Source organism: Mastigoproctus giganteus, chromosome 13 (genome assembly GCF_048544385.1).
Source record: "Mastigoproctus giganteus isolate SK-2022 chromosome 13, ASM4854438v1, whole genome shotgun sequence".
NCBI lineage: Eukaryota > Metazoa > Arthropoda > Arachnida > Uropygi > Thelyphonidae > Mastigoproctus > Mastigoproctus giganteus.
The window spans coordinates 147,783,469-147,795,755 of NC_143587.1; the positions used below are offsets into that span (position 1 = coordinate 147,783,469).

Below are 12,287 nucleotides of genomic sequence, written 5' to 3' on the forward strand. Positions count from 1 at the left end.
TATTGTACCAAGATCTCAAAAACCTGCTAATGCTGTTACCTTCCCCTGTCTGTCTCTCTTGGAGATTTCAATGGCCACCACCCCTTATTGGGATCAACTAAATTATGTAGACATGGCCGACTAATTGAAACCTTTCTGGATAAGCAAAACCTTACTGTTCTTAATACTGGTGGACCCAATCACATACAATTACCAACTGGACAAACTCCTGCAACCAATCTATCGATATGCTCCCCGATTCTGTTTCCAGTCATGGAATGGTCTGCTATATGGATGATCCCAATGACCATTTTCCAATTGTTTATGAGCTGCTCACTACACAACCACCATTAACACAACCCTGCAGGAAATAGAAATTCTCTCAAGCCAACTTGGGTCAAATTTCAATCAACTATCAGCCTGGATGAGAAAATTATATGAACAAAGCTGATAGATGAAGCCACAGATTATATCACGTCACACTTATTATCTGCAGCTAAATGCTCAATTCCTTGTCGAATCCCCCTTCCTGATGGCACTATAACTATTGGAGGAATGAAGAATGCACAAAAGCAAAGAAGTCAAAAAATAAAGCATGGAATTCATTTCGTAGATCCCCAACCACAGTTAATCTTCTTAACTATAAGAAGCTAAGGGCAAAAGCACATCTCACACACGGGCAGGCCAAGAAGAATTCCTGGATTATGTTCACCTTTACAAAAACACTAACTCTGGGTTAATATGGAAGGAAACTAGGCAGCTTTCCGGCAAGTTTCCGACCATCCCTTCCCCAATTCTGTCATGGAATGGGCAAGAGCTCTCTGCTCCTGAGGACATTCCAAGTGCCTTGGGCACAACCTTTCCCAAGTTTCAGTGACATCAACTTACTCTCTAGATTTCCAGAAAATTAAGACCACAATTGAACAGCAATCCATCAACTTTCGAACCTCTGTGCTCCTTCCATATAACCAGCCTCTTCAATATTCTGAACTTCCACATGCTATCAAAACAACATGCAGCAGTACTACTGGGCCAGATGGAATATATTATTTCATGTTACAATATCTTGAAGAAAATAATTTACAAACACTGAAGGTCTTCTATAACCGAATCTTTCTGGAAAACCTTTACCCCACAGTTCTGGCCTTTTTTAAACCTGGAAAAGATCCTACCAGTCCATACAGTTATAGACCAATTTCCCTTTACAGTTGTCTTGGTAAGTTACTTGAAAAAATAATCCATAATAGACTTGTTTGGATCATAGAAATGCAACATCTACTGAGTAATAATGAGCATGGCTTTTGCCAGAACAGGTCCTCTTTAGATCTCATGATCAAAACTGGGTATGCAATTCGTAATGCCTTTCTGAAGAATGAATATCTTGTTATGGTTTCCATAGATAGACATAGAGAAGACATTTAATGACTTCTCTATGTCTATGTCAAGAGCATGAAGGTCACCGATGATGCCACGGTGACCTTCATGCTCTTGGTCTATGAGGCAACCTGCCCATATTCATCAGGAACTTCCTCCAAAATTGTTCATTCCAAGTTTGACATCACAACTCACTTTCTGCGACATTTTTACAGGAAGAAGGAGTACCACAAGGGTCTATACTGAGTGCAACCCTTTTTGCCCTTAGAATCGATTCCATCACAAAAGAACTTCCACATACTGTTCAAACCTACCTTTATGCTGATGATCTCTCAATTTTTTGCCATTCTCTGAAAATGAGATCCATTGAACAGCAATTGCAGATATCCCTGAATAAAGTCCAAAGGTGGGCAGTGTGCAGTGGCTATTGTCTGTCACAGCAGAAAACTGTTGCAATACACTTTTGCAATCAGTGTAAGTTGTATATGGAACCCTGAACTTCAGATGTCAAACTTTACCATTCCAGTGACCAGCAATGTCAGATTCTTGGAATTAATCCTTGACAGGAAGCTAAATTTCATTGAGCACATTAAATTTGTGCATACCACTTGCCTCAAAAAGCTGAACATACAAATAGCTTTATGTACCCTGTCTTGGGGAGCAGACCGTACATCTTTGCTGCTTTTATAGAGAGCATTGATCAGATCCCATTTGGATTATGGTACCCCAATCTACAATTATGCCCGAGTACACTATGCTGGCTGGATCCTATACAGCATTGCAGATTGCACTTGGTGCTTTCAGGACATCTCCAACCCATAGTTTATATACATGGGTGGTAGACGCTGACAGTTTGGGGAAATTCAAAGGTCATCTGGATAGTACCTTCGGGTCAGGGAAGCACATAGGATGATAGGTTTAATTTCCTTTTCTTTTATTAATTATTATTATTTATTTTTTTTTATCATTGTTTTATTCAGGTTTTTTTTTTTTTTTTTGGCTGGTGTAGCATAAGCCATAGGCTTTCTTGCACCATGTGGCCATTACTAATACTAATACTATACTGAAGCTCATGAGCCCCCCTCTTTACCTCCGCAGAAAAACATTACTACTTAAATATGCAGCTAAAATACAAAGTTGCTGCCAGCATCCTATTGAGCCATACTTCTTTAATCCACCACTGCAAAATCTCTATAGAAATAAACCCAGTAAAATAAGACCAGCAGGCTTACGCTTTATTGAATTAACACAATGTTAGAATGCTCATATTTTCAACAGGCAAAAAGTAATGAATTACTCCCAACCATCTTGGACTCCCCCTCCTCAATTAACTTTATATACTGATCTTCACAAGTTGGGAAAGAATCGTCTACTGATACTCAATGTGAAACAACTGCATGCAAGCCATATTCAGAAATATGCTGATTTTTTGCCAATATATACTGAGGGATCCAAATCACATTCAGCCATTGGAGCAATGACAGTATTTCCCTGTACTGTCATTTAGGCTGCCGTTCTACCCAAGTATAGCAGCTTCTCTGCAGAACTTGCTGATTTGATTTAACCTCCATTCCGATTCCAGCCTCTGACTACAGCCACATCATACAAACAGCATAAAGTATATTATTGGTTTGGCACACCCAAACCAATAATATACTTTACCAGTTGAAACACGATCCAAAGCTTTGGCGCTCTAGCACCAAAACAGTGTGAAGAGAAGTTATACTTGCACAGGCACGAATTGGATGTACATAACTGACTCACCTCCATCTACTCATAGGCAAAGGTCCTCCTTGGTGTCCATATTGTTCAGCAAATTTAACAGTCAAACATAATCTGATTGACTGCTCTCACTATCAACAGGACAGAACATCCATCCTGTTTTCCCTGAGAAATCTACAAGAACCAATGTATATTATTAGTGAGGCAAACATCAATGAATTTTTCTCTTATCTGAAAAAAAATTGGACTATATGATAAATCTAAAATATCTCTGTAAACAGAATCAAGTGGTTACGCCTAAATTTCGTTTTTAGCATTTTCTTATGAATAGGTGCATTATGGCCACAATAGCTTATGTGCTGTTAAACCACATACACTTTTAAGTGGTAAGGCTACTCTTGCTAGTATTATAGTTCTAAATATAAAAGTTATGCAGAGTCCTAAATATTGGAGGAGAGTTTAGTGTTCCTTGATCTAAGATATCCCAATTTAACCACATGGCTCAAAATATTAATACCTTGTAGTCTAAACTGCAAAGACTTAAATTAAAATCCTAAGTGTTCCTCAGCATTCTGGTACTTTGACTTTTAATAGAATGTCTCTGATCTTATTTGTTTAACTGGCTTTTATCTTGCTTGAAAACACCTGAACTTTGACAGTCAGAGTTTGTCACTGCCATTATTATATTAGAAAAGACTTGAAATGAAAATCACCAAACATTTTATTCAACTTAGAAAATTTGTTCGAATGCAATGTTTGCCCTCATCTGAATAGAAGTGGTAGAAAAATAACTCTGTGAAGGGTAACCATCTAAGGGTAATCATCTGTTAAGGGTAACCATCATGCTTTTATGTAATTCTACATAAAAGCATCAGTTCTTATTCATATCAATGATACTTTTATTTTCTCCTGTGAAGTTCAGTTTGGGATTGGCAGTGGAAACATTTCTTTATCCTGATAACATTCATTATTTGTTACCAAGTTTCAATGGAAATTTACATAAAAAAAACATACTTTTATATATATATATAATACCTTGATTTGCATTTAAAACAAAACTTAATGAACAATTAAAAAAATATATTTTTTAAATTATTTTATTAGCATTAGCATTAGTAGAGGCATATGATGCAAGAAAGTAAGCTTATTCAGCATCAGCCAAAAAAAAAAAAAAAAAAAACAACCACTACTCCCATTTCACCCCTCAATTCATTCGAAATACCTGTCCAGCTGAGCCTTAAATTTGTTTAGGCTATCAACTTCAACAACAAGCGATGGAAGTCTATTCCACAAACCAACTGCCCGCTGGCTAAAGGCGAATTTCCGCACATCTATCCGACATCCGTCCTTCCTCAATTTGAATTTATGCCCTCTCAGGTGATTATTCTGAGCAAGAGGAAGAATCCCATCGGCATTGAGCATGCTCAAGCCATTCAAAGCCTTGTACACCTCTATCAGATCACCTCGGCGATGCCTAGTCTCCAGGCTCTGTAATTTGCAAAACTTAAGCCTTTCTTCGTAAGAGCAACCCTTTGTTCCATTCACTAATCTTGTTGCCCTTCTCTGTACTCGTTCCATCAGCTCTACATCCTTCTTGAAATGAGGCCTCCAGACCTGTATACAGTACTCAAGGTGTGGCCTGACCAATGCCTTATACAAGGGAATAATCACATCCCTGTCCCTGCTAGAAAAATTCCTGTATATCATTGACAAGACACCATGAGCTACCCTTGCAGCTCGTCTGCACTGCTCAGAGAACTTCATATCTGCCTGCACAATTACCCCCAGGTCCTTTTCATTCTCTACCACTGTCAGCGTAGTACCACAGAGTTGATACGTTGATCTGGGGTTACTGTTTCCCATATGTAGTACTTTACATTTGTCAATGTTAAACTTCATTTGCCACCTCTCAGCCCATCTGCTCAACCTTTCCAGATCCTGTTGCAGCAGCATAGTATCAGTAGTGTCCTTAACAACCCTGCCAACCTTTGTATCGTCTGCAAACTTGGACATTAAGCCTGATACACCATCATCAATATCATTTATAAATACAGAAAACAACAATGGACCCAACACTGAACCCTGAGGAACTCCACTAATAACATTAGTCCACGTTGAGCAGTGTCCATTGATTACCACTCTCTGTCTTCTGCCACTCAACCATCCCTTTATCCATAGCAGCAATTTGCCTCGAATGCCACACTTCTCCAATTTGTGCAGCAGTCTTCCATGCGCAACAGTATCAAAAGCCTTTCTAAGATCCAAATATATAATATCAAAGTTATTCCCTGCATCCAGTTCTTTTGTGACTACATCATAGTATCCAATCAAATTGGTCAGACAAGACCTGCCCTTAACAAACCCATGCTGTGTCTGAGCTATAACTGAATTCTTGTCCAGATGATCCTGCAGTGCTTCTTTAACCAGTGCCTCCATTAATTTTCCTGGAACCGAAGTTAAACTAACAGGTCTATAATTACTTGTGTCAGCCTTTGATCCTCCTTTGTGAATTGGGGTTACATTTGCACATCTCCAGTCCATGGGTACCTCCCCTGAGTCCAAAGAAGCTCTCATAATTATGGCTAGGGGTTTGCTTACTTCCTTTGCTGCCTCCTTTAATATAACTGGATAGATCCCATCCACCCCGGGTGCCTTTTTTATGTTTATCCTCAACAATCTCTCCTCCACTTTCCTCTCAGTTATTAGAAAATCATCTAGCTCACTGCCAATGTTTACTTCACCTATGACATTCCCCTTCCTGAATAACTCCTCATGTGTGAATGTAGATGCAAAATACTCGTTTAGATTGTTAGCCACCTGAGCTGGATCCTCAACTGTTGAACCATCAACATCCAGTGGACCAATCTGATTCATCCCTTTCCTTCTTGAGTTTAAATAGGTAAAGAACTCTTTTCTGTTTTTCTTTGCATCCTTTGCCAAGGATTTCTCATAATCTGCCTTTGCCTGCCTAATCTCCTTTGTGACTTGGTTACAGACCAACTTATATCTATCATAGGCTTCCACGTCACCCATTAATTTGTATGTATCCCATGCATTTTTCTTCTCTGCCATATGTCTCATTAGTTCATCTGACAACCATTTAGGCCTGAACCTTGAACAATATTTCTTGGTTGGTATGTAAAGCCTGGTAGCTTCCAAGATTAGTTCCTTGAATGCTTCCCATTTTGAATTTATGTGATGACTGTGATAAAACAGTCGAAAAGCATGTTTTTTAACAATCTTAATAGATATATAAAAGACTATATAAATGTCTTGCAGGCAATGCTTGCTTCCTGCCAACTGTGTGTGTGTGTGAGAGAGAGAGAGAGAGAGAGAGAGAGAGAGAGAGAGAGAGAGAGAGAGAGAGAGAGAGAGATATTGAATTTCATTTCATTTCATATTGTTATTTAATGATACTTTGTAAATTATTGCTACTCTTCAAGTCTGAAGTTAATGCTAATACTTTGCAGCTTATTTTTGGCAGATCCTTACAGGAGAAGACTGGAATGAAGTGATGTACCATGGTATTAATGCTTATGGTGGAGTGGGAGGCCCTGGAGTGCTTGCATGTATTTATTTCATCATCTTGTTTATATGTGGAAATTGTATCCTTGTAGAATGAAATAGGTTTCCTTAAACGATTTTCAATAAATACATATTGTTTTATGAAATATGAAACTTATTTGAAGTTTCAGAATATTTTTTTATAAATATTCTAAATGAAAATTTATTCTGATTAGGATAACATTTCTCAAAGCATGCATATCATTGTTGGTATCAGAGTCTCCAAAATACTACTCAGCGATAATTAGATTTCAAATATTTCTTTAATTTCAAGTATTATTTTTTAATGAAAACATTAAAATGCCTTACAAAGTTTGACTGTTAACTTGAAAGACTGGTAATATTTGGAAGATGTTTCATATGGTTAACTCTTTGAGTAGCATGGGTTGCCACAGCATATCAGCCATAACCTTTATAACACTGTAAAGCAGTGGTTTTCAACCAGGGTGCTGCAACAACATTCCACGGGTGCCATGTAATTTGGGTTTAAGTTACTTAAACTTTTTTTTTCTTTGAAATTTATATATTTATTTCATTATAAAAAGGTGTACGGCATCCATTGTACTGTTTCTTTTTAATTTTGTAGTGATCTATAATCAATGTTTATTTAGTACCTCTATATAAAAGAATAAAATTATTATATAAGTATATATACAGTAATTTGTATTATGAATTGTAATTTTGTTTATAATTATATTATTATAATAACTATCATATAACATATTTTTTATATATTATATATATATACACAGTGAGAGAGAGAGAGAGAGAATCAGATTATTAAAAGGTCAAAACCACTGTGTTAGGTATTTCTTTTGGCCCAGGGGCGCTGTGAAAAAATTACTGGGACACTAAGGGTGCCGTGAACCAAAAAAGTTTGAGAACCTCTGCTGTAAAGCATGAATAGCATATGTCACTGTGGTAACAGTGATTGTCTTCCCACATCATATGGAAAAGACTATGGCTGAAATCCTGTCATTATGAGAGGAATTTTTATGGGCACGTTTAATAAAACAGCATGTTACCTCTTGGAATTTGTTTTTTTATCAAGTAAAACAAGACAAACTGACTATAGAATAAAATGCAATTTAGAGACACAATGCAGTGGTGCCTCATTGCCTCAGTGTCAATTTAGGTTCAAAAATAAATTGACAAAACAGCTAAGTCGATACAGATATTGCTAGTCAAAAAATCAATAGTTTGAGTGATTAAGCTAATCTGTACATCTCACCAAGTTTTTAGGCACAGATCTATGCAATGGAAACATGCAACTTATATTCATCCCATCTCTTTAAGGGAAGATGTATTTCTCATTTCTGGGATATGCTTAATTTTTGAGTACAGTAGTATTTGCATTTTCATTCTAACAATGATTTCAACTCTGAAGAATCATTCTTTGAAGCTGAAATGAAATGTTGAAATGCTGATGGAATCCTTCCTTGTGCTCGAACTATGCACATGAGGGGTCATAAATTCAAATTGAAGAAGGATTGTTTCAGAATGGATATGTGGAAGTTAGCCTTCAGCCAACTAGTTGGTTGTGAAACATGCTTTCATCTGGTGTTATAGAAGTGAATAGTTTTTATAAATTCAGGGAAGAGCTGTATAAACTTGCTTTCTTGCATCATTTGCCACCACTAATACTAAAAAACAGTGTGCTTTGCTGCGTGCATTGAAATCATGCAAATGATTTTGCATAACTTCAATGTTGTTCACTCATTTACACTAAGTGAGCAACAATACAAACAGACAAAAAAAAAGCAGAACATATTTCATTAAAGGCCCCAATTAAGGAGCAAAAAGTTTAATTAATATTAATTTTTTGGGATAACCATCATCTTCCAATGTGTGAATTAAATTACAAATAAAAGCACGCAAGTTTTGTATAATGGGGAGCATACTTTAGTTTAAGTATTCAGCATGATTCAGAGTTATCATAATGACTACTTAAAATTCAGTAAGAAAAATGAATGAGAAAAAAGTACCCCAAGTTAAATTTCTGTGGAATTCTGAACATTGAATTACAGTACTGGAATATTAATGGCCAAAGATTCATAAACCTGTAATTTGCATGTTAAAGAAAGTTTTAATATGGGGCATGGCTCATTAATACAAGGGGTGTGGTCATCACATTGCAAACAAGTTTGCAATGTGATGACATCTCTGTCTGGCTATTATCCAGTGTTAAATTTCCCAATGTGCTGAATCCGTCAGTAATTGTAATTTATTTCACTTCAAAGACTTCTCTCTCTCTCTCGCTTGAAATCACTCTACCCCATTCTGTCAAATTCATCTGTTGCCTTAGTTCTTCTCATTCTCTAGGCTCAAGTAAACACTTTTTGACTGTAAAGTGATGGTAAACTGTGAACTGATTTTGATAGTAAACTCTTTGACCTCCTTTCTTTGAAAGTCACATTCCCCACTCTAACTTTACTAATATTCACATTTTCCACTGGCTGCAGCAAATGGATCTAGCTGGTTGAGATGCTGTGGCTTTTGTGATTACTAATGGTACAGCCTGCTTTTTTTCCTACTGAGATGATCCTAACCACACACTCATCATGACTTTTCCTCACAAACAACCCTTCAAAGTAAATGGTCAATATTAATGGTCCTCCAGGCACCTTGGATCACAGCTTGGTGATGGTCTTTATTCCATTGGAGCTCCTCTCCCACAGCCATTCTTAGCCTCATGTCATTCGACAGTACAAGAATGTAAAATAGAATGATCTGCATGATTTCTTTACTTCTTTTTTCCTTGGTTGGATTACTGTTTTAAGCCTTCTTTAAATCCCAGTGGGCACAATATAGCCAAAGCAGTTTTTGCGCCACAAAACTATAAACAAACAAATTCCAATGGTTGCTCAGATTTTGTCAGTGAAATGATTCCTGAAGAAAAGTCCTTTATTCCGCAGTCCATTCTTTCTTTATATAAACCTAGGTTTTCCAAAAAATTTGATAAGCTATTCATGTTAAGAATGTAATCCATTCTAATTTACTCATATCTAAATCTCCAGATTCATTTTCTGCCTTCACTAAAGCTTGCACCAACTGTAAAACTGTTATTAATCAATCTATCCATGCAGAAGAGCAGTAAACTTTGAAGAACAGAAAACTTTCTTTGCATCCAAATGGTAGCTGAACGTTCTAGTCCCCTTGCCAAAGCAAGGCTGTAAATTCTGCCCATCTATACTCTTACCTTTATTACAACATGATTGTTCTATTCAGTTAAAGATAAAGCCAAATTACTATCATCCTAATTTTGTTCTGACTCATATCAATGATCAAGGTAAATCACATCCAACCATACCCAATACTCTCCATTCAGTGCCTCGTGAGCTTTAGACAGAAGGATTTTAGAAGAATTCTAACATCTTTCTGTCTGATCTTGATATCTTTATATTGAACAATTAGACTTTACACCAGCCGGTATTCAAATAAACAAATTCCAATCCTGCAACTAAAACACTTTATTTACAATAAAATAAAATAAAATACGAGCGTATAAAATGAAATTAAATGAAAAAAAAATATATAGTAATCTAAAACTGATGTGATTTAATTTACAATAAAATACAAAAATATAAAATATATATTTTATATATTTTAGATAAAATATTTTAGATTTTATATATTTTAGACTAAAATACATATTTTAGTTGCAGGATTGGAATTTGTTTATTTGAATACTGGCTGGTGTAAAGTCTAATTGTTCAATATGAATTGTCCCAGCCTTGTAGGCCTATTTAGAGATATTGATATCTTTATGTTACTTCTGATATTAATAGAGTTCTAGGTCAGTCCTGGTAGTATTTCCCCATTTGTTGTCCATCCAAACTGTGCTTCTGAGTTTGCTCCCATTCTGTGTTCCTTTTGATGGTTAATTATTCTTCTACTTCAAAATTTGGGCATATCCTAATAGTTCCTAAAAAGAGTGACAAATCCATGCCACCAGTTATCACCCCATTGTGCTTACCAGGTGGATGTCTCCATTACCCTTTCCAAAGCAGTGGGGAAGTTCATCAATCACTATCTCTTAAACTATCTCAAAACCTGCTGTCCGATCAATGATTGCCAATATTGATTCTGCCAATGTCTATCACTGGTTATATATATATATTGGTTTATGTTACGCAGTTTTTGACAAATTCAGTGAAAAGCTTGGTAAAACTTAAGCAGTTTCTGATGACACTTATGAGTGTTGATTGTGTTTGGCATAAAGATCTAAACAACAACCTCCCCTTTTATGGACTGCTGATTCCTTTTTGCAATTGGGTATCCAGATCCAGGTTGCTCTCTCTCTCTCTCTCTCTCTCTCTCTCTCTCTCTCTCTCTCTCTCTCTCTCTCTCTCTCTCTCTCACTTATGTGTGATGGTAAATGGTTCACTGTCTTCTGACTTCTCTGCTAATGCTGGTGTTCCCCAAGGAGGTTCAGTTCTTTCTCCCATGTTTTTCCTCTTGTATATATCAGTTGCCTTCTGCCAAGCAAAAATCTTATCCACAGTTTTGCTGATAACAGCACACTAAATTCCACCTTCCAATTTGAAATCTTGTCCTCGATAAACAGCTTTTACTTCCAAAGTATCTATTCCTTAAATGCTAATTTTCTGTTAATTCTCCAATGAGACAAAAAAAAAAAATAGTTAACTTCAATTCTTGTAAAACTCTCATGTTTTATTTCTTGCAAGAAAGAGTTTACTGCTCACACCTTTGATGATACTCAGATTTCCAGACAAGATCACATATCACTATTGGGGATTATCCAAAGTTACAGTCTTTCTCAGAATATGCACTATTCAAAAATGAGCAGTCAGGTTAAATATTTTCCTCTATTGCATGCACACACGCATGCATGCTTGTGCATGCACACACCCACACTGTTTCTGCTGCATTCCTTTTCTGTAGATACTTCTGTGGAAAACATTCTTCCACTCTTTTCCAGAGGAGCCTGAAAGCATGCTGTCAGTATCCATTCACTATTCCACTTCGAACTCACAGAACAAACTTTTTCTCTTTCTCATTTATTCCTTCTACTTATGTTCTCTTGAATAACCTTTCTTAACATGTATTTCCCAAAAATTACAATCAATATAAATTGAGGTCTAATATCAGCAAGTATCCTCTGTCTTCTCAGCCTTCAACCCAAGCATGGTACTAATACAATCGCTTTTAATACCTTTTAGAAATTTTTTTAATACCTTTTAGAAATTTAAGTTTAGAAATTTTCATCAAAATGGGTTTGGGGGGTCGTCAATTCGAGTATATCAGCAGTTTGTCCACCAGCTATATACACGCATTGCAAAAAGGTTTTCCACTGTCATCGTATAAATGTACCTTGCTTTTATTTGAAATTCAAACTGGAGGCCTATGAATCTTTGGTTGTTAAAACATTCTATCATAATCCTCCTTTACTTACTGCCCTACTGTTTTATAGGGTATGGTGTGTTTTCATTTTCCTCATCTGATTTATAATCACTCAGGATCACATGATTACTTAAACTGTTTAGTGGTATCTCTCCATTATATAAATCCTTGAGGCTTTTATTTCTCTTAATTTCCCATTGGTAGGTGATGGATATACTGAAACAAATTAAAGCCATTAGATATTTTTAACAGCCATCATTTATTCATGAAAAGTGACCCAAATA

At 36.3% G+C, this 12,287-nt stretch overlaps 1 protein-coding gene across 1 annotated transcript in view; it reads left to right on the forward strand.

Annotated features, from left to right (window-relative positions):
* Window positions 1-12,287, forward strand: part of LOC150076513 (muscle calcium channel subunit alpha-1-like) — a 1,171,392-nt gene that overhangs the window by 347,744 nt on the left and 811,361 nt on the right. Inside the window, exon 13 of the mRNA XM_090387375.1 lies at window positions 6,560-6,680. Coding sequence (XP_090243501.1) covers window positions 6,560-6,680 — 121 coding nt within the window. The remainder of the gene's footprint in view (window positions 1-6,559; window positions 6,681-12,287) is intronic.